The sequence below is a fragment of the Adiantum capillus-veneris genome, chromosome 8 (genome assembly GCF_014529385.1).
Source record: "Adiantum capillus-veneris isolate H3 chromosome 8, ASM1452938v2, whole genome shotgun sequence".
NCBI lineage: Eukaryota > Viridiplantae > Streptophyta > Polypodiopsida > Polypodiales > Pteridaceae > Adiantum > Adiantum capillus-veneris.
The window spans coordinates 134,989,023-135,012,121 of NC_140938.1; the positions used below are offsets into that span (position 1 = coordinate 134,989,023).

Below are 23,099 nucleotides of genomic sequence, written 5' to 3' on the forward strand. Positions count from 1 at the left end.
CACAATGTTAAAAAGTATAAAGAGCTCTATCATGTCAATCATTTTATAATTATCTCAGTGTTCATGTTTACACTGACTCGTATTCTAATCTAGAGTTGGATGGTTGAGATCACTCCAATAAATCTCATTAATAAACTTTACAATTAATTTCAAAACTTCAAACTCTTTATTTGAAATATAAGACTTATGATTGTGCTATATCTTTCGCAATGGAATATCTTTCGCAATGGAATATCACAACCATAAACATTGACATAATAAACATCGACCACATGTAGTTCTTGTAGAACTCTCATCATTTTTATCTCGCTCAAGATTTGTGACACTTTACAAAGCGAAATGCTTAAGCGTCTACACTTTCCATACCATCCGTTTGCATACGAATAAACCCAATGATACCACCAGCACCATGCACCATTTCCTTGACAAATATATTCATCTTTAATTTTTAAGTAAATAAGAATCTTTATATCTATTGGGAGAATAACCAGTACATCATGACCCATGTTAACCTACATTACAAATAATCAAAGTTCTCTCTCTCTCTCTCTCTCTCTCTCACACACACACACACACACACACACACACACACACACACACACACACATATGTGTGTGGATGTGTAGTAGATAAAAAATCACTTCATTAAACTAACACATTAAAAATACATGATTCTTGGAATGTAAAGACAATGTATTCATTTGATCATTTATTGAGAGAAGTTTAGCCTACGACAAACTCTACTCGGGACTCTCAAGATCCAAGTCCAATACATCGAAGACTCCGACTAAGGCGTCGAGTTGTGTCACCCAAAGAATAGATTCTAAAATTCCATTCATTGATTCCATATGGACCATATGACATGCGGCAATTTATAGGTTGTTGCATACCTAACTCTCGTACAGTGACATGCATGTCATCTATATCAAAATCTATGTGATAATAACCTACAATACTTCTAAAATATCGTCCTTCATACAAGCCAAAATAGAATGTCTACAGTAATACTAAAGCCTGGAATGAAGATAACAACCCATTTAGGCATTAAAAATAACAACTTATTTAACGTCATATTGATTGAAGTTCAAGCTATACACACCGCAGGATCTCAAAATCCTCAATAATGTGCACTATGTCCTTAGCATGTATGGGACCCCTCCACAATGGAGGATATAAAAATAAATCCACACGTATAAATGCATAGAATAAAGGTCCTAACTCATTGAGGTAAAAGTAAATGTCAAAGATAAGACTTTTTGCATCTCTAATATAAGAAGGTGCATCATTGAGGGTGTACAAAACCATTGGGTATCATGCCATTCTTTATCTTGTCTAAAAATGGAGCTTTAAAAGTTTAAGAAGGAGAGAGAAATGAAATTTGTCAATCATAACGAAGAGAGAGAGAGAGAGAGAGAGAGAGAGAGAGAGAGAGAGAGAGAGGATGAGAGCAAGGGAAAATACTTGAAATATCATATAATTTCACTAATATGCATTGGATTATATAGAATGTAACAAAGACAATATAAAAGAGCTATCATCCAAAGTGTAGTCTGCGAGAGACCACATTAGGTATTCTATAAGTCCAAGGACATATGTTATATACATTCTGCAAGATAGGGGGGGGGGGGGGGGGGGGGGGGGGGGTTCAACTTGCGTGAATATTCTCAATCGATATGGTGTAGTGCGGTCTCCGACAACCCCCACTTGTTGTGTATTAGCTGGTCTTTCATCATTTAGAAACCAAATACTGACTTGAATTTGTTGAATCTCTTGATCTGAAGAAGTGGTTACATGGTAGTATCTGAGAACTTCCATAGACATATCTGTATCTCTATGTAAAAGCATCTCATGAACTCCTACAATGAAAAATCCTCCATGATAATGATCTCTGCAAAGACATCCAATATTATGTACCGTCGTATGAAAACTTAAAACTACAATTTTGCCATATAAAAACTCTTACAATATAATATGGGCCGTATCAAATAAGATCACCAAAAACATAGCTGGAACTCTTCGCCTCAATTTCGGTGGACCTTCATAAAATAACTCAATGTGTAAACCATTCTTCTTAAGAAAATAATAGGTCACCTAGAAAAAAAAAAGACAAATACCTCAAATAAATTCAGTGATATGATCCAATATGTACGATGTACTGCGTCGAGGATCCATTGTGAAAGCCAATATGTCAATAATATACTTGACATTATGAATCTGGTAGTTGCAATAATTCCTTGAATACAATGTTTGGAGTATAGCATGACTCGGCTTGAGTGTCTTCAGTGTTAACAACAATTCTCACCATAGCTACACTTCGCACATGTGACATTGCAACATATAGTTGTCCATGAGATAAGACTGATGATGCAAGATAGAGACCAAGAATTCCCAGTGTTTGTCCTTGTGCTTTGTTGGTGGTCATTCCAAAAGCTAGCCTAACTGAAAATTGACGACGTTTCATTTGGAATGGAAGTCCCTAATGAGTTCTAGCAACAAAATCTATCCTTGGGATAAAGACCCTCTCTCCAATATTTGATCATGTTATTATCTCTGCCTCAATTACCTTGCGATTGAACTATTTGCAAATCATTCTGGTTCCATTACATAATCCACGTCTTGAATTTAAATTCCGCAATAGAATGATAGGAGCATTTACTTTCAAGACCAAAGCACGAGGTGGAAAACCACCACCAAGTGTAAGGCTATTCAAGTATTCCATTGTATACAAACGTGTACTGTTTTCCTTAGACATGCAAATTGAATCTGCACTAAGATACTCTTTTGAGTCTCCATACATTGTTTGCAATGCATAGTCGTTGATTGAATCAACCTCTTTGTTCCGAGGAGAAAGTATTTCTCATTCTTTGAAAGAAGCTTGCATGATCTTGTACACAATGCAAATCTCCATATATAAAGTTGAGAAGGTGTGTCAAGCTATTTGTCAGAAGCATCATGTCTGAAGATACATTGACTATATGGTCTCCTTCATCATCCACATCCCCATTGCCAATGTCCAGCACCTAGAGGCTAGTGTGAAAAACTTTGTTGAAGATACATTGACTATATGGTCTCCTTCATCATCCACATCCCCATTGCCAATCTCCAGCATCCAACACCTAGAGGCTAGTGTGAAAAACTTTGTTGAAGCAAATTTGTTCCACAATTAAGTATACGCATGTTTATGGTAAGCCTCAGTATCTTTGTATATTTCCATATATGAGAATGACAAAGTGAAGCATCTACAATGTATGCACGACTACCTTGTCGTACAACAGGTAGTATTTGTCGAAAGTCACCTTCAAGCAAAAGAACTTTTCCACCAAACAAAGTGTCTTGCTACGTAATATCCCTTAAGGTTCTATCCAATGCCTCAAATGCATATCGATGTGTCATGGGAGCCTCATCCCATATAATTAGAGCTGCTTTCCTTAGAACTTTAGCAATTTGACTATTTACCTTTATATTGTAAGTTGATTAAGAATGAAGCTCTAAAGGTATCTTAAACCTAGAATGAGCAGTTCTTCCATCACTCAAAAGCAAAGCTACAATACCATATGATGCAGATGCAAAAGCAATTTCATATCTTCCTCGTACTCGTGACAGAAGTGTGTTATACAAATACGTTTTTCTTGAGCCATCGGGACCATCTAAGAAGAATATCTTTCCTGAATGTGTTTCAATAGCTTGTACCACTTGGTGATAAGCATCTCGTTGATCTTCATGTAATGAAATCTCCATACGATCTGTTACATTGCAGTACTCATCAACATTGACCATTGTCTCTTCAGCCACAACACCAGTTTCAGTTAAACGTGCCATTGTTGGGTCTATTGCATGCAACATATAATAAAAAATCCTCTTGCCATGTTGTTGTAGTAAGAACTCTATGTGAAAAGCTTCATTTTTTTCCACATCAAGTCGCACACTTGCATTAGGAATACACATCCTTCAATCATAAACATATTCCTCACAAAATTCGTTAACAAATTCGGTCCCATAGAGCACTTGGATGTAGTGGCTCACAAAAAAGACCAATATGATGGCAAAGAGTTGTCTCAGTTGCATTTCCATTTTGAAAAAAAGAGGCCTCTTGGAGGCAAAGTATCCATTCTTCATCATCTTGCAATAATCCTCTAGCTATACATGCCTCCTTATATGTAGCATAAAAGTGACCATAATACAAATATTTAGTAGCATTCACAGGTAATAAACTTCACCAGCAATTGGGAGGCTATTATACATGCTCCCAATAGAAAGTCCATGTTTTCTTGGAGACATATCTTTTCCGTTTTATTCCAAACCCAAGCACTTGGAAAATCTGCATGTGTGAGGCTATTTGCTTCTGGATAGTTTTGATTTGCAACAAGCCATTCTATCAAGGTAGTTTTTTTAATTCGCTCATTGTTTAGAAAGTCTGATATATCATCACAATCTTGGAATGTAACCATATTTTGTGATGGAAGGTGTACTTGGAGTCATTGAATAGATGGCTTTTCATTGTGGATGTCAAAGCCAAATATTCTCCACATAGCCTCGGATGCAGAAACATAACGTGCATTCAGATAACTATTGATTTCATCAATAACTCCTTCAGAATCTTGAAAAACGACAGTGGCCTGATCATGTCTCTTATAAACATGCTTATAAAGGTATTTGACAGTAGTGATAGTTAAGAAAATTTGAACATAAATGTGGGCTTTGTACCTCAATGATAAGAGAGGACTATAATGAGCAACCCAACGATTATCCAAATTGTAATCTTTTGATGGAACAAACCTTCCATTATCTCGTCTTAGATACATTGGATATCCACTTTCATTCACAGTCGTAGATGTACTAAATGTATGTGGAAACGTGAATCTACATTTTCCATCAACCATGCATGGAGAATTCGGGTTCAAAGGATCACATCCAGGGGATTCACTATGGATTTCCGTATGGTATCACGCGAGTGTACAAGAGGGGGGGTTTTAGAGGTCAGATATAAGTGTATACAATAGGGGTAGTCTACCATTATTTCATGCATGTACCGTATGCATAAGGGAGGGAGGGACCTACCCCGTGGCGGGGGGGGGGGATATATTAAGTGCTTATGCCATAAGACACATGCCCTAACAAGCCAAATAAAGAATCTTTCACATGAGGGTGTTGTTCTTGGTATTTCAAAGAGTTAATCTACTCCACTAGCAAACTAAGATAGCTATACCAATGAGAAAATATGGTACCTCCCTGTCCTCTCCCTTAGCTAACAACTTTAAGACCTGTTCAACAAGCTTCTAGATTTGTTGGGGTCGATGCTACCATAAACTTGACTAATCTTCTTCTATGGTAGCCACTAGGCATCAATATCTTGGACATTTAGACCCTCAGTAGCCTCTTCAACATCATCATCATCAATACCACCATCTGCATAGACTTTGTCTCCACATCTGAACCCTCATTTGATTTATTCTTGTCTTCTTGCACATCATCCAAGTCACTCTTCTCTTCTTCTTCTTTGTATGCAAACTCAATAGCAACACCAATAGCATGATTAAGAGCTTCTCCTACACCCACAATACCAGCTTTACAACCATCATTGTAATCAACTCCTATTTGATACACACACTCGTTCGTGCTTTCTGTGACAAAGGCTCAAAAAGCTTAGCACACCTTTTCTAGGTGCCACCCAAGCTCCGCTAGGTCAGCTGCGTCCATTGCCTTGGTGTGATATGGGCTTACATCACAAAATGATAGAGCTTTATCTTAGGCCCGTGCCACACATGAGCGATCGGACATGTCAGAAAGTGCAGTATTGGGCAACATGTGTGTCAATCACAAATCAAAAAAATTAAGAATGTTTCTTAAAATAGGATGTGCGAGCTTACAACTTCACTTAGGAACACTACTGTGTATACTCAAATTGATATAAAGAAGGAATGTCTAGAATGGAGAAGCTTCATGTATGTATCTTGGGATCATAATTTTTACTACTGTGGAGGTGATGAGTGAAGGCATTGTTTCCAATGGACCCCCCTAATCTCTCTCTCTCTCTCTCTCTCTCTCTCTCTCTCTCTCTCTCGCGTGCACGTTGTCTCATTGTGTGTCAAGTTACAGAGCACATTGGCTCTAATAAGAGAATTAGACTCGTGCCTCTTGCGTGCCGGGGGTTGGTGGGCGGGGCTCAAATCCCTCCCCCTTTGTCTATAGTGTAGAGAAAAATAACATTTACAAGCATTTTTGGCCTGACCAAAGGGCTAAGGCCATAATGATGTGTTCCCTTTTTGTTAATGAAAAAGGGAAGATTATTTTTAGGAAAAAAAATCGGCCTGCCCAAAAGGCAAAGGCCATAGAGATGCCTTCTCCTTTTGCTGACTAAAATGTTTTTTTATTTATTTCTTTCATTTTGTGGGTTTATATGAAGAACCATTATTTGGCATGATTAAAGTGGTTGGGAATGTGGCCACTCTCCAAACAAGATGGGGATCCTAGGAGGTCGCTATAAGTAGGGATAAGGATTGGCCATGTGTAGGGTGTCTATATTTGTGGAGGGGGACTAGAGTGATAAGGCCTAGTTCAGACTACCATGCACGTTCGTGTTGGACCAATGATAGCGCATGCCAAATGTGAGCCATTCAAACTGCACAATCCCGAGCCTCGAGCAATCCGAGCTGGCCTGCTGACTGGCACCTAACTCCATGCGATAGTCTTCCGGCTCTCTAGCCCGCCCGTAGTTAGAACAAGCTTTGTGCAGCCAATGAACGCTTGATCGAATCTGACAATGCAACAAAAAGTGCAGCGAGTCTGAAGGCAAATGTGAACCCGCTTCTTGCACAAGGCAATTCCTGTGTTTTCTTTAGTGGAAAATCCTTTTGCTCCTCTTTTGTAGTCTGGAACGGCCCTAAGATGTGTCGAGGGTTGCGGAGTCTCATCATGAGACTTATTTATGGCTTTGAAAGTTGCAAGCGTTTGAATTTCTTGTGCATGAGTCACCCATGGCGGGGCTGAGAGAGAGAGAGAGAGAGAGAGAGAGAGAGAGAGAGAGAGAGAGAGAGAGAGAGAGAGAGAGAGAGAGAGAGAAATCTCGGCTTGTGATTGTGTAATGGTTTTTCTGCCCCCTGCATAGCGCAACCCTAAATCAACGAAGTTGCAGGTGGATGGGGTTTTGCTACCGAAAATGCACTTGGTTTAGGTAATAATATGTTTACTTAGGTTAATTTTGTGAGGACTGAAGGTTTGTGAGGGCTGCAAAAACGCTCTTACACCTCTATGCCACCGCCCATCTTTGCTAGTGAAGGTTGTGCTCACTTCTGCTGGCTTCCTTTCAAGGCCTGCGCAATGAGGAAGCCAACGGTGCTGGATCAATAGTCACCATTTTGAAGAACCTCCTTGCGGAAGGAGAGAAGCCCGTTCACCCAGACCTAATGGTTGAGTAGATGCTTCTTCAGCTCCACCATGAAGGGGGGCGGCTGCGAGCTGATGTTCTATGTCGATGTCAAGGCAGTACTCCCGCTCTGTCATCAGCTTGTTAAGGTAATGTCTTCATCTGCACCTGGCATCAACAACGAGGCTAAAGCCATGAAGCATTGGAATAGGGCTCCACATCCTGCAGGTTTGGAATTTGCATCATGCTGCTCAGTTGAAGTTTTGTGATTATGCAGTTTATTTGAATGCAGATCATGCTAATTAGTGTAATTTCTCACGATCTGTGCTGCAGTGTTTGGAGATTGCATGGTGGACATTTTTTGGCCATGTGCTTTGCTCTGTTTGTGCTGGCCTCTCAGGTGGTGTGGTCTTGGCTGTGAGCCGGTTGTGTGTGGGCCATGTTCTGTGTTTTTAATTGAAAAGCTTTCCATTCGCAGGGTCTCAAGGACGGTGAAATTCTCATAATTCTTTTGAGTTGCTATCAGTTTGCGCATCATTGGAAATGGAGGAAAAGGGCGTTGATTCTGATGGAAATCCTTTCATTGCCAGGTACTCTTCGGTAAAAAGAAGACGAAGCTCTCATGTTCTACCCATTTCCCTATACATTATTATTATTGTATTCTTTCATCTCTTGTTCTATGGCATGTTAACTAAGTAGTACTTTGATCTGGTGGTGCTTTGTCTCACAGTGAGAGTAAAGAGCACTTCTCCGCTTCATTTGGTTGAATGACATTGCAGATATTGGAATGCACATGAGGTTATTGGTACTAATTTGTATCCTGATATGTGCAATCTATTTCGGAGATTGTAGATAGCCGCTCGATATTGGTGTGTGCCTAGCTCAGGCGGGATCCTTTTGTACATCTTCTTGGTGATTGTGAGGAGTACTCTTTGGTAGTAGCGATTCCAAGATCTTCCTTGCTCCCATGCCTCATCCAAATTGTTGCTTTCGTGCTAGGACTTGTCACATATGTTGAGAATGAGGAGCAAAAGGCCTTTATGTTGCATATTCTGTTGATGAGGGATAGGGTTCGGGTTAGATATAAGCCAATGGTTGTGTGTCAAGGTTTTTCTTGTGTGCATAGCGGTATTTTTTTTGCTTGTCAGGGCAATAAAACAAATAAATCTTTTTGCTATGCTTTGTTCGCTTGTGTGTGAGGCGGGATTTGCGATGATGTCTCGTTTGTTTCTTGAACTTCTTTAGATGCCTCAGATGAAATGACAGAAGACTGAGCTAGCTTTAGATATTGGACAATGTGGAATACAGGATAAGCTATGATGAACAATACATGCCTATTATGGATTCATGTCCATTTTTTGGTTTTGTTTTTTGAGCTTATGCCATCAAAAAATTTGGATTTTTATTGGGAGTGAAGCTTGAATCCTTTTGCCCAGGATCAAAAGATCTTCCTTTTTTTAAATGCCATGGTGAACTTTACTTATGATTGGAACTTCACGAGAGGTATTATTACGAGTTTGCATGATGTGATGTTTCATTTTTTTTGTCTTTGTCTAGCTTTGTGTCACGTGGTTGATTATTTGTGGTTTATCATATTTCGATTAAAAAATCCCTTGCATCATTCAGAAGTGATCTAGTGTATACGAACCCAAGCGTACAAGTTGAAGTTGCCAGCTCACATCAAAGTCCACGATGCACAAAAAGAAACCATGATTCCATACATTGTGTCTGCCTCTATCCTATGCCACAAAATGCCACTTTGATGCTCTTTAGTCCTTCACGTGGTCAACATTTTATGATGTAATTTGCAAATCACACTCTTTATGGATCAATAGGATTTGCATCCTTGTAGTTTTTTATTTCACTTTCATGTTCTTCATTTGTTTCATGTACAAGCAAGCCTTGTGATTTTATCACTTGTTAAAAGTCACACATCCCCATGGAAACATTCAATAGAAAGTTATAATTTGGCGTGGTGGTAGTGGAGTATGGAGGGTTCTCTAGAGTAGAAGTAGTGAGTATGCCATCGGTAGTGGATCTTGTTAGAAAAGAGAATCATTTCAAAATTCTCTCACAAGTTTCCTCTTTCTCTCTCTTCATGAAGCGAGCAAACTCTCTTCACTCTCTGGGCTTTCTCTCTATCTACCTCTCTCATATCCTCGACATGGTTGACGGTCAACCTCATTTGCAAGCTCTCTCTCTCTCTCTCTCTCTCTCTCTCTCTCTCTCTCTCTCTCTCTCTCTCTCTCTCTCTCTCTCAGGAGAGCTTCCATAGCTATGTGTGTTGTGTGTGTCACTGTGTGGAATTGTACACGTGTGAGGCTATGGTAGGCAAGGTCTCTCTCTCTCTCTCTCTCTCTCTCTCTCTCTCTCTCTCTCGGAAAGCTTTCAATTATGTGTCACTGTGTGGAACTGTGTACGTGTGACGCTATGGTAGGCCGTAGGGCTTCATTTGCTATCCTCGAGCCGTAATGTATATAGAGCTAGTCATGGTGTCAAAAGGGGACACAAACCTCTCTCCTTGTCGGTCTCTTGGGATAGTTTGCTACAATGTTAAAACAATATTTTGCTTCTCTTCTCTTCTCTCTCTCTCTCTCTCTCTCTCTCTCTCTCTCTCTCTCTCTCTCTCTCCATGGAGTGGGCTTCTTCTTTGCTCTCTCTCTCTCTCTCTCTCTCTCTCTCTCTCTCTCTCTCTCTCTCTCTCTCTCTCTCTCTCTCTCTCTCTCTTCATGTCCTCATGGAGGAAAGTCGGTTGAAACAAAAGCGATTGTATTGTTGTTTTGTGGACTTTAAGAAAGCCTTTGATAGGATTTTAAGTAACAATTTGTGGAGAAGGATGGAAAAACTCCAAGTGTCAAGTGACTTTATGCTTGTGGTTTCTCGAATCTATGAGAAGGTGATTTGTCAATTGCGCATGGGAAGAGAAATTTCAAAAAAAATTTAAATCACTATTGGGGTTAAACAAGGATGTCTATTGTCATCAACTCTCTTTGGTCTATGCATTGATCAATTGGAACAAATAATACTTGACTTTATCCAAAAAGAACGCATTGAAGAGGTTACTATTTGTAATGGGATAATCATGCTTTTGTTGTATACGGATGATGTAGTGCTTCTAGCACACACTTTAGAAGATGTACAAAAGCTTATATGGTTGTTCTTGAGAACTTTTTTTTGCATAGTGGGTTGATTGTGAATAAATCCAAAACAAAGGTTATGCTTGTGAAAACCAACCATAAGGAGAAGCCATGCATTGTGCACAACAATGAGACACTTGAAGTTGTTGAGAGCTTTAAGTACCTTGTCGTTGAGGTTCCGTCCAATCACAAGTAGCATGAATGTGCTATGCGTCATTTGAAAGGGGGATAGAGAGCTTTTTATGCATTTGAGAACATGTGTAATGTGGGAAACATCGAGTGTTGGGTTCTCAAGAAGTATCTTTTTGATGCATTGGTGACACCGGTTCTTCTTTATGGAGTTAACGTTGAAGTGTGGGGCGGGAGGATTCAAAGTCTACTTGGAAAGAGTTTGAGAATGTCCAAAAGCATTTTCTTACAAACTTTCTCCAAGTGAAGACACAAACACCATATATGCTCCTACTTCTTGAGTCGGGATGTCTTCCAACTGAGGTTATGGGCATGGAAAGGGTTGTGGAGTACATGATAGAGATGCGTCAAAACCCCTCATATCGACTTCCTACAATTGCATGGGAAGCAAGCAAAAAAGTTCAAAAGACGCATAAAAGCAAGATCTTGAGCATGGGATGGATGCAAGACATAAAGAAGTGGTTTGGAAGATGGGATGCATTACACTTGCTACATGATGCTTCAATTGACTTCCAAGTGAATGAAGCTTTTCTACAATGCCAATGTATTACGGCTTGGGATAAATCCGGTGGGTCATGCTTCATACATTACACCATGCATATTGCCCCCAACTACAAAACCATGCTCTTTGTTGAAAGAGGAAACCGTACTCACACTTACATGCTTGAATCTATCCCCTTGTCGGAGATACGCACTATCGTAGCCATTCGGCTTAGCCCCCATTTCCTTCGATGCGAGATAGGGCATTGGGACAATGGAGAAGAGTCAAATCGACTATGCACATTATGTTCACTGCAAGTTTGAGAGTCTGAGTACCACACACTACTAGAGTGCTCAGATTTTGGTCACATCCGAACTTCTCTCACATTTTCAGTCATAACTTAGACCTACACACTTTCCTCTCCCAGCCAAAGTGTGGGCTCTCCATCGCGACTCTCATCATCGTAATTTTGGAGCATCGAGAGTCACTTATTATCCATACACATACTACATCACATGTAACTTTGGTCTCATAGGTCATATTTGACCTCCGAGGACAATAATAAAATCTACCTATCTCTCTCTCTCTCTCTCTCTCTATGTGCGGAGTGGGTGGTCGAGCAGTATTCTAAGATTTGGGGGGGATCATCTCACACACAAGCAAGGTAGCACTGGCAACCAATAGCCTTGATGTGGTCGTGAACTACAGGATTCATGATGGTGTTTATTGTTGGATGTGACATTCCAACCCAAGGTGTGCACGTGTGCGGCTTCAATGAAATCATCAGTAGAGCACGAAGCCTTTGCATCTTGAGGTTGTGAAAGATGAATTTCCTTGTCAGTATATGGCTAATATTGCTCTTGGTGATTTGGTTCTTGGCTATTGAGAGGTTATTTATTTCTTTTCATGGTTTGTTCTCTTAACATCTAATGCAAATGAAACACACTACAATCTACACTTCTATTCATTTTCACTCCAACATGTAGTTTTGCAAATACACATGCTTCTAAAATTGTTATTTTACTAGCATTCCATACAAAATTCGTATGAGGGGGGATGGCTCATTGCGACAAGGTCTGTATCTTGTCCATATGTAGGGGGGTAGGTTAGCATGTAAGATATCGTACATAAGGGGGTTTCTCTAATACTGATGCACGCAGGTGACATCCCCCTTTTATTAATAGTGAATCCCCCAGGGGACCACATGATCCATGAACATTACAATGGTTCACTATATCAGATAATTCTAGAAACACACTCTTATCAGGAAGCTCAACACAAACCAATTTATCATAGTGACTTGTATCTACAGCCTTGTATTCTGATGCAAGTATCAACAATATATGAGCGTGAGGGGGATCTCGCTTTTGAAACTCTATCATCAAGACATGCCTCAATGACCTCCCCGAATAAAGCTTGCTTGATGAGTAAATGCATCATATCTTAAAACTTCTGATAAAACACACGTGCAATGACATGAGGACGATCAATAGCATTTTGCCAAGGTAGTATAGCATCATCAATTTCCTTCCATCATGGGCTACATGTGAATGTAATGAAGAGATCTAGTTTACCTTTACTGCAAACAATTTCCATTGCATCTTGGTATAATTGACACATATACCTTGGACCTCCAACTAAAGAAGAAGGCAATACAATTCTCCGATCGACATTTTGACCTTCAGCCCTCTCTAAACCATCTCTAGCTTCAACCATGTCAACCAACCCTTGATACACTCAACACTAAGTATTCTTTGATTATTTCTCATCCACAATAGTCGTGAGTCCTCCATTGTACTAAAGGCATCAACAATATATTGTTGTAGTAGCCTACCCCCTCAAAGAAAACATTTCATTGTATCATCTCTTATTTGTAATCGAAAACAATAATATTGCTTTTGATTTACCTTTTTTTCATCACTAGTCTCTAAATAAGGATGCCACTCATCTTCTCCACTTGGAAACATCAAAACATACAACAAAGACATATATGATATGTGCATATTGGAGACTCTCTTCAAGCCTCCATGTTGAAAATTCAACACAATGTTGCGATGACCAATATTACTATCATCCCCTTCTCCAGGCACATGGTGGCAGCAACTTCAGAACCCCTTTGAGAAAGATATTGCTGCCAACCATTACATCGGTGCTTTGCAATACTATCCTAATATTGGGAGCAATAACATCTCCAAAATAGAGAAGCAGCACACCGTAGAGCATTAGCATAGGGATTTACTCTATGCATCATGGATTGTAAACACTCTAGAACACTACGATCTAAATTTGGAACATGATGCAATCTGTTATTCAACTCATGCTAAATATCAAAAAAGTATAATTGGGCAAAGCGTCGAACTTCATTTTACAACCTTCAATCGGTCCCATAGAATCAATATTATGATAAACTAAGCCATGCACCTTATACATTATTATATCCCCGAATATTCTATAAAAACCATCTACTTCTTGTTGAGGTTGAACTCATCAAATCTCTCAATTCAGTTGGTGGTTCATTCAATGGAAGTAGCCTAACTCTTCCATCAGAGCAACAATATTTGCCAACAAATGTTTGGATAGTCTTTCCTTCAGCCTTCCAAGCCTTTGCTCCACATTTAGAGCAAATAGAATCTAAGCTTCCCAAGTTGTGTAACACACACTTTTTGAAAAGAACAGATGCTAAAGAATTGTGATGTAGAAGAGGAGAAGTAGGGTAATCAGAGCGGGTTGACAAACAATATTTTGTTACTTTAGAATAGTTTCCCTCTTAAATATAACAATAGGATTTATGGTCTCCTCATTACATTGAAATGTTATGTTCTCAGTCATATTGATATCCATGGATTCAGAGATTCTTCCATGTACATTAGATAAGGATTTTCCTTCAGTGCACCTTAGTAAAGTACCAATAGTATTTTGAAGTGAATGCCTCGTTCTCTCTCGTGATATATGGCATCTTGACCTTCGAGATTCATCACATAGTCGATTGCATCATGCATGACCAACTTATAATATATGTGGTCCAGACACCATCTAAGAATTCACATGCAAATAGATACGTCACATAAGCTACTTTGCTTCATAATAATCTATATGTATTCTTATACATAAATCAACAAGTAACATGGAGTACAATTAATAAACATTGGAATATCAACGTCTCTCTTCTACATAGAATTGAATACAATAGACGCTTTGCTAGCGTACAAATACTTGAAACAAAGTTCCATGAGGATATAACATAGCATTATATATTTGTGGCATTGCGTGGATTAGGACGTTGAGAAACGTGATGCAGCTTATGTCAACACAATCTAGCTAAAGCACTTAATTGATTTAAAGTAGCTCGGATTTCTCAAAGTCTTGAACCTTGGACCTTTGTCAAGGCACCCAGCTTGTTGATAGTACTCCTAAATCTTGGCAAAATGTGTCACAAAGCATTATCTTGATTTCTACTTTTTGGTCCATATTGACTTCTAAAACCATCTTTGTGAAGATTCTCAATAGATGCTAATAACATCTTTTGAGTTTCTTCAACTTTAGAAAGTTTCTCTCGCATGTATGCCTCACTCTCCAATCTTTGGACATTTTCTGCTCTTGCCTCTTCTCTCAATTTCCATAGGATTCCGCTTTCAATATCCAACATAGAGCTAAGCATTTCAATCATGCCAGAGATATTGGTTTGCATTGTCTCAATTCTAGTGTAGGAGGCTTTGATCTCCTCAAGGGCACAAATAATCTGCCTTTTTGAAATCCTTTCAATATTTTGAGCTGCTCTTTTTGCCGCACGTACATTATGAATAGGAGGAGACGATAATATATCCTCTTCATTAGGTAATGTAGATACTGACACTATTTGAGGAGTTGACACTCCATTGGTTGCAATAACAGAAGGTATAGCATGAGCAATCTCCATTTCAATGTCTACAAAAAAGTGTAGTGGTTGGGCAAATAAAACGTGACAATTAAATAGAAAAGGTTTGATGCTCTTTTATTTGTACATCTCTAATATCTAGCCATGTATATTAGAAGTACTCGTGCTTGAAAAAAATAATGAAAATAGACAATCTCTATCTAGCTTACTATCTACAACCATACTGGCAAGACAATAAGTTATGAGGTATAGCGAGAAATTACGAAACTTTCCATCAACCCAAGTTACTCTTTACATAGCTACAAACAAATGAAATTGTGTTTTATCATTACATAATCAACCCCATCTACATTTGAAAATTGGAAAGAGCGTTTCGCACTCGAACGCTTGAAAGCAGGCTCTTTGTGTTTCTCTATCTTTTTAGAGCCTACAATGCTCTTTAAAGCATTGATTTTACTGTAAGCTTCACAAATAGATCAACAACCTAACTCGGAATCAAGGTAGAGAGCATCCGAGTACCCCAACATCAATCGTAATTGCAATAGGCGTAGGTTACAAAACCATTGACTGGGATCATTTTGAATTCTGACAAAGTCCTGTTGAAAGGGTATGCCATCTCGAGTCATAGATGTACGATCACAGGTTCTCCAAGGTTCCACTATAGTAAGCCAGGAAAGAGACCTTGAACAATGCTTTGATAAAAATCAGCTTTCTTCTCTCGAGAGTAATATCATTATATGATCAAATTCTATCTCCATTGCTTCAGATCCATGACCAAAGAATTCAGCAGAAGCTTTAGCTACCATGATGTCTCTGCTTTACAAAAAAAGGAGACAATATAAGTTTAATCGCTCTAAGATCCTTCCCACAAAGGTATTCTTTTCTAAAGCAAAACTCGACGTTAAAATTTGTTTCTTTAGTAAATGCTCAAAGCATTAGAAAACTCTCTCTCTCTCTCTCTCTCGCTCTCTCTCTCTATCTATTCAGGAGACCTTTGAGCTTTGTGGGGTGTGAAAGTAAGCACATGTAACTGGCATACCCTCTCGCTCATAGTAACCAAAGGATCGTAGCATAATTTTTCTATCACCCAAGAGAGTTATTATAAATGAGTGTGAGAGAGAGAATTTCAAGCATGTTGGAGCTTTCTAAGAATCATGCTTATAAAGTGTGTACATGTTTGTATTATACATCTTCTACATATCAAATAGTTTACTTGCCTAGTAGTGCTCAAGGGGTAACAAAGCATTGGAAATTTCTCCTCTAAGTGTGTGTGTGTGTGTGTGTGTGTGTGTGTGTGTGTATATTTCTCCTCATCTATATTGCACTTTCTAAATATTATTGGGATGTACCTTTAGTATCGTAAGTTATTTTGGTATAGATTCTTAGTTTGCTTCTTTCTCCCTCTCTCTTTCCCCGTGGTTCATCATGGATGTATCCTTTTTGTCTCATAAGTTATTTTGGCCTTTTGTAGACTTTAATACAAAAGGTTATTTCAATCCCTCTCTCTCTCTCTCTCTCTCTCTCTCTCTCTCTCTCGTATACATATATGATGCATTGGGTGCCCATATATCCCACTCACATCCAGACAAGGTATCAGATTCACCGAACTGTAATAGTTTGGTCACGACTATATTGTAGAGGACACCCATTGTACCAATGATGACACACACCCCACATAGTTCCAATAAGTAGCAACGCTATATTAAATATAACATCTCTTTTGTTTAAGCGCTGACCTGGTATCAAATTTACCAGTATGTAACAGTCATGTTGCATTGGGCACCCATTGAATAGGTGATCGCACATACCCAACACAGCTATACATGGTATCAGTTTCACAATAGTCTACTCGAGCTACTATCTCTGTGTTTTTTATAATCTCTCTCTTTTGGATGACACACACCCCACATAATTCCTGTTTTAGTAGCAACCCTAGATGCATTTTAGGGTCTTTGTTTGTTATACGCAGACATGGTATCAGATTTACCCTAGATTCATTTTAGGGTCTTTTTTTGTTATACACAGACATGGTATCAGATTTAGTGGATCAACCAAATTGTAATAGTTTGGTCTCGATTATATTGTAGAGGACACCCGTTGTACCAATGACCCCAGATAGTTCCAATACGTAGCAACCCTATATTAAATATAGCATCTCTTTTGTTTAAGTATAGATATGGTATCACATTTACCAGTATGTAGCGGTTATGTTGCATTGGGCACCCATACAAAAGGTGATTGCACATACCATATCATTTCATTTCTCTCTCTCTCTCTCTCTCTCTCTCTCTCTGATTCAGTGTAACGGTTTGCATTCTCTTTGGTCTTCTGTATAAATGATGACACACAGCCCACATAATTCCTGCTAGTAGCAACCCTAGATTCATTTTAGGGTCTCTTTCTGTTCTACGCAAACATGATATAAGATTTACCAGGTTAATTGTAACACGTTAATATATCATTTCATTTCTCTCTCTCTCTCTCTCTCTCTCTCTCTCTCTCTCTCGACACTAGACACACATTGTATCAGTGAGATCACACATACCCCGCACAATACCATACATGGTTTATGATTCACCAGTTCGAAATGGTTTGGTCACCTAGGCAACACCGACTTCTTCAAAATGTTAATATATCATTTCATTTCTTTCTCTCTTTCTTAATATTTTTTAATCTCATTTTCAATTTCTTTCTCTCTCTCTCTCTCTCTCTCTCTCACTCACACACACACACACACACACACAAACAATCATTAAGATGACATTTCATCATCATCATCTCTCTCTCTCTCTCTCTCTCTCTCTCTCTCTCTCTCTCTCTCTCTAAAAAAACCAAAGCAACATTTCAATAAATCATTAAATAAACCAAGATAATATTTAACTTACCTGGTTGAAACGACTGTGAATACCGTTGCTAATTGACCTGGCTGTCGAGAGCGTGCACGTTGCTCCCTTTTAAACCTGCAATGAGCACTCGTGTTGCTGCCTTCTCTCTCTCTCTCTCTCTCTCTCTCTCTCTCTCTCTCTCTCTCTGGGGCTATGGAATGAGAGGACGTCCCTCCTGTGGCAATGTCCCTCCTTCTATGGCTATGCCACGCCCCCTCCTGTCATAGCCTCTGCCCCCCCTCTTGTTGTGGCCACGCCCCTTGCCACCCCTCCTCGCGTTGCCTCGCCGTTGTCCTCACCGCCTGACCCTTCCCCCCTCTTGCCACCCCAGCCCCTGCTCCTACTGTCTCTGTCCCCACTCCCGACTCTCTCTCTCTCTCTCTCTCTCTCTCTCTCTCTCTAGTTGAGCAATGAAAACAGAGGGAACAAGCTGGTGCAGTGATGGCGACTGGTGCAATGATGCTGCCATGCAGCTGGGGCTTGACGACGGAGCTCCGGGAAGGCAAGGTGTCCAAGTGTGCCGCAGTTGTTGGTCCCCTCCTGTCGTCGCAGCCTTTGCCCCCCTCCCCCCCTCCCCAACCTGTTGTGGTCTGCCCACCTCTCCTCCCGTTGCGTCGCCGGTGTCCTCACTGCCTGCCCCTTACCCCCCTCTTGCCACCCCGACCCCTGCCACCGCTTCTCCCCCAGCCTCTACTCCTGCTCCTACTGTCTCTGTCCCCACTCTCTCTCTCTCTCTCTCTCTCTCTCTCTCTCTCTCTGTGGCTGCGCCAATGAGAACAAAGGTGCAGTGATGCCATGCTTTGGAGTCTGTTATATGACCTTTCTCTATCAATTGTTAGCCAACGAAGAGATGTAGAGGGGCGATGAACTGCAGCCCATGGACACTCGCTCACTCACCGAGGCAGCCTCCTGCTCCTAATGTCTCTGTCCCCACTCCCGTCTCTCTCTCTCTCTCTCTCTCTCTCTCTCTCTCTCTGGCTACGCAATGAGAACAGAGGGAGCAGTTCATGTGCAGTTCGTGTGTGTTCTCCAATGCCTTATAGGTGTACGCGTGCGCTCACACACACACACACACACACACAAACCACTCTTGCTCACCTCCAAGTGTTGTTGACGGAGCTCTCTTTCTCTCTCTCTCTCTCTCTCTCTCTCTCACACACACACACAGAGGTGGCTATGGCTCTCTCTCTCAGAGCTTCTCACTGCCGACGAAACTCTCTCTCTCTCTCTCTCTCTCTCTCTCTCTCTCTCTGTGTCGTAAAAAGTGACCGCGAGGCCGTGAGAGAACTACTATCATGGCTGGAACTGGTTGGAACAACGAAGCCTTGAATCTTGTGGGCTCCAATCATTAAACGGGGGCGAGCGGCTGGAGAAGGCTCTCACAACAACGACTAATTCTTTTTGTAGTGTAGCCTTCAGCTCGCAGCTCTCGACACGTGTAAAACACACTCAGGCTGCTGTTATAGGATACATATAGATAGATACTACTCATTAGTGTTCATGTAAAAAGTGCCCTCTGTGCAAATAATGGACCTTATGTATCAAGGATAAGAGGGCGAGTTGGTTGTGATGGCTTCCCTGATAGCCGACGTAATTATGGTCCCTAGATGATGTCATGGCTCAACACGAGCATGACAAGACATTGTAATTCTATGGTTGATTAATATAGTTCACTCACAATTGTGAGTTTTGCAAAAAAAAAAAAAAAAGTTGCCCTCTTTGGAAATAAGAAAAACCAAACCAAAGACTTCATTTTGAAACATTTTCCTTCACGAACTCTCAATTTTCAAAGCCCATCGGCCCTCAAGCTTGGTGCTCAAATAGACATTTTTGGGTATTAAAAAACGAACATCAAATAATCCCCCGTCCCCCTCCCCTCTTTTTTTTCTTTTTCTCTTGAAGGCATATATATATATATATATATATATATATATATATATATATATATATATATATATATATATATATATATATATATATATATATATATATAAAGAGGATATTTTTAAAGAATAAATAACTAAATCATAAATAGGCTCAATAATTCGGAAGATTCTTTTGAATGAAAAAACAAAAAGTTGAACGGTGTGTGTATTTGAATGTAAACAAAAAGGGGGAGCGTCCCCCCCCCCCCCCCCCCGCGCCTTTTTTTAATTAAATTTCTCTTTGCATTTCATCCCGTCTCTCTCTCTTGGATTGGTGGATCGGCATAGGTTCTCTCTCTCTCTCTTGCACATGTTCTCTCTCCCTCACTCTATCTTTCTCTCACACAGGTTGTGTGTGTGTTGTGTGTAATGCCTAGTCCCTTTCAAAGACTACGGCAGCCCGACAATGCCCAAAGGCTTCAATGTCCAGCCCCTTTCAAAGACAAAGAGGCCAGACAATGCCCAATGGCTTCAATGTACGATAGAGAGGTCCAATTCTTATTGCAGTGGTGAGAGAGGCTTGATTCTCATTGCAATGACATGTATTCTCCTCCCCTATCGGGGGGGTGGTCCCCACGGTTGCCCCTCGACTGTGTAATGTACAACAATGTACAATTGTAAATACATGATATGTGAATAGTTTCTCCTTACTACCTTCCTTGCACTGATACATCACTATTGTATCCAAAACAGAGCACAAAAGACAAACGTGCTTGTTTTTGTATTTTTCATGCATCGTTTGTGTTGACAAGCACATGAATTGAAACAGATGAATTAAAATTGAGAGCATAACATATCAGTTGCAAAGAAATAAAGCGATGTGCTAGAAATGGAGACTGAAAACACTTCATTCATAATTGTACAAAGAAAGATAACACTTAAAGTCATTGGGGCAATTGCATATACAAGTGTTAATGAACATTCTTACAAATTAAATTTTTCCATATTGCCACAAAATGTAAAAACTAGCACTAAACTATGTAGCTATCAATTAACGAAGGCAACATCGTGCCAATAGGTCCTGCCAATCTTAGAAAAGGGTTGTATATGGCTACTATCCAAAAAGTGGGAGGCCCAAAAAATGATCCTGTTACCTGCAATATTAACATCATTCAAAATACAACATTACACAAGGAAACATTACTCATGAATATTTAGATCATCTACAAATAGTTTAGAGGACTTACATTATGATAATGCCTCCCAATTGATGTTCTCTCCTTCTACTTCAAGCATCTCAAATAGGGCTACAAGGCCATATTTGTGAGCGTACTTCTCTTCTCGCCTAGTTGGAGGGTGATTCATGCCCAATTCCTACATAAACGATTAATGATTCCAACTTTAAGAAATCAACATTTAGCCCACATACATAGATTCAGATAAACAAAATTGCAAGTAATGCTTACTAATTCCACGTGCATGGTTTCGTAACCAACCACCACTCCCAAGATGAGAAGCCCCTACTGTTTGGAGTCAAATCCTTGCTGCCTCTCTTTGTTGTTGAAGATTTTCTTGTGACTCCGTGAGGTCTTGGGCTATGCCTTTTCACGCCCTATCATCTAGCCACATTGGTTTCTCTTTACCCTCTAAATGCATCCCTCGTCTCTGACCTAAACTGCCCACCCATTAACTGCCCACCCATTAGAGACGGGATTCCTAGGGTCAAATGGTTGAAACTCTTGCTTGATGATAGTGTTTATGTAGTTCTTTTTTTCTTTATCCTGTTCATCCCATTTTTGCATAACAAAGTTGTGAAACTGTATAGTGTACAATTGTCAAATTCGTGTCTTCATTGCCTTCCCTTCACTACCCATTATAGGTGTCCCATCCCTAATTGTGGATATCTTGTCATTGCCATGGTCATTCCCACCCCAAGGAGTAAAAGGTGAACCCATGGGTATGTTATCAATAGATGATAGCAAAGGACTCTCACGTGGTGGTGTCATAGCATTTGTCGCACTACCACCACAACAACTGTTGGGGTCTGAAGCCCAATGTGCCCACCCATATGAGGCTGGGTGGCAAGACACTATTCTTTCTAGGTTAAGTAATTAGGAGTCACAAACCCTATCACTATTGTGATAAGGAGTCCACCATTGTATGTGGGCCTCTCTCTCCTTCTTTCTCATACACTTCTCCTTCTCCCTCGTGCTTCCATCCTCGTGTGTCTGCTCTTCAATTGGTATCAGAGCTGGTGGGAGGTAGCCGACAGTGCGTTGGGTCACTGTCACAGATTAAGGTGAGCCTTGGTGAGTGCGAAGAAGGTGTTAAGGCCTGCTACGTGGCCTATATGACTTTCTTGCATTTTATTTTACCATTCGGGAATGATCTAGGCCTCTGTTTGGGCCCCGCAAGGTTCATACTGACATTTTTGTCATCTTCATCCGCACCTCTATTTTCCGTGTTTTCCTACAACAAGTGTGGTAAAAACAGGTTGCAAGGGAGGTATCTGGTCACAGATACAGTTTGCAAACATTTACAGGTTGCTCTAGTCTTTGTGACAATGCATTTTTTGCATTGTTGCAGGTTTTGGGCATTTGCTAGTGTGCATACTAGTATGTGGATTGCCCTATGTATGGAAATTGTGGGATGTATACACATACAGTGAAGTTTCTCCTTTTCTGAGGGTCGTGAGGTTTTGTGAAGATGATCGTTGCCCATGCCCATGAATGTGTCGGTGGATTAGGAACTGGAGCTATCCCTCGACAACCCCTTTCTAAAGCTCCATCCATGCATGGACTTGCGGCATAGTGAATGAGTGGATTGCATACATCTTTTTGTTGATGCATGTGCGTTGTGCAGAGTATCCTTTCAGTGATTTTTTGTGAGATACCAGGTGTATTTTTCTATGTTTTGGTGGTTCTTTAGCACTCGTATAGTGCCAAAACTCTGCCAAAATTTTCATGCGCAAACTTGACACTTGGTCTTGTTTTTTGGGGACCTATTCAGAGGACCAGTTGTCTGCTGAAATTCTGTTAGATTTCTACCAGGTGGTCAAAGATAAGTAGTAGCTAGTTTTCTATCTTCTACAAGTTGTGAAGGATCATGGCGTCTAGTTCTGAGACAGCTTTGTACAACATTAAAAGATGGATGGCTCTAACTTCATGTTTTGGAAGCAACATATTTGGCATGTTTTAGTGAAAAAGAAGCAGACAAAGCCCATCAAGTTGAAAGGGTCAAGCCAGAGGATATGACACAAGAAGTGTGGGTGGAACTTGATGAGTTGGCATGTTCAACCATTATGC

At 40.1% G+C, this 23,099-nt stretch overlaps 1 protein-coding gene and 1 pseudogene across 2 annotated transcripts; one reads left to right on the top strand and one right to left on the bottom strand.

Moving 5' to 3' along the window:
- The first annotated feature begins 7,415 nt into the window (after positions 1 to 7,415).
- LOC147453001 (uncharacterized) lies at positions 7,416 to 8,422 on the top strand (annotated as a pseudogene).
- A 6,911-nt stretch (positions 8,423 to 15,333) lies between these two features.
- On the bottom strand, positions 15,334 to 22,643 carry LOC147453002 (uncharacterized). Of its 2 annotated transcripts, XM_086519056.1 has the most exons (5): positions 22,458 to 22,643; positions 22,170 to 22,263; positions 18,749 to 18,797; positions 17,930 to 18,004; positions 15,334 to 15,857 (listed from the first exon to the last, which is right to left on the bottom strand). In XM_086519056.1, the coding sequence occupies exons 1-5, from the start codon at positions 22,641 to 22,643 to the stop codon at positions 15,749 to 15,751; spliced, it is 513 nt and encodes a 170-aa protein (XP_086375182.1). In that variant the 3' UTR covers positions 15,334 to 15,748. The 2 variants fall into 2 exon arrangements, 1 of the variants encoding a protein (XP_086375182.1); XR_015189011.1 differs by lacking the exons at positions 18,749 to 18,797; positions 22,170 to 22,263; positions 22,458 to 22,643 and adding an exon at positions 19,028 to 19,385 and having other exon boundaries at positions 15,795 to 15,857.
- Positions 22,644 to 23,099: the final 456 nt, after the last annotated feature.

Excerpts from the sequence above, each read along its gene's own strand:
- LOC147453002 (XM_086519056.1), bottom strand. The coding sequence starts at position 22,643 with ATGCATCAACAAAAAGATGTATGCAATCCACTCATTCACTATGCCGCA. Across the intron at positions 18,798-22,169 it reads GCCTAGATCATTCCCGAATG|TTCATCGCCCCTCTACATCT; the intron begins GTAAAATAAAAT and ends CATGGGCTGCAG. Across the intron at positions 18,005-18,748 it reads CTAACAATTGATAGAGAAAG|GTTTAAAAGGGAGCAACGTG; the intron begins GTCATATAACAG and ends TGCTCATTGCAG.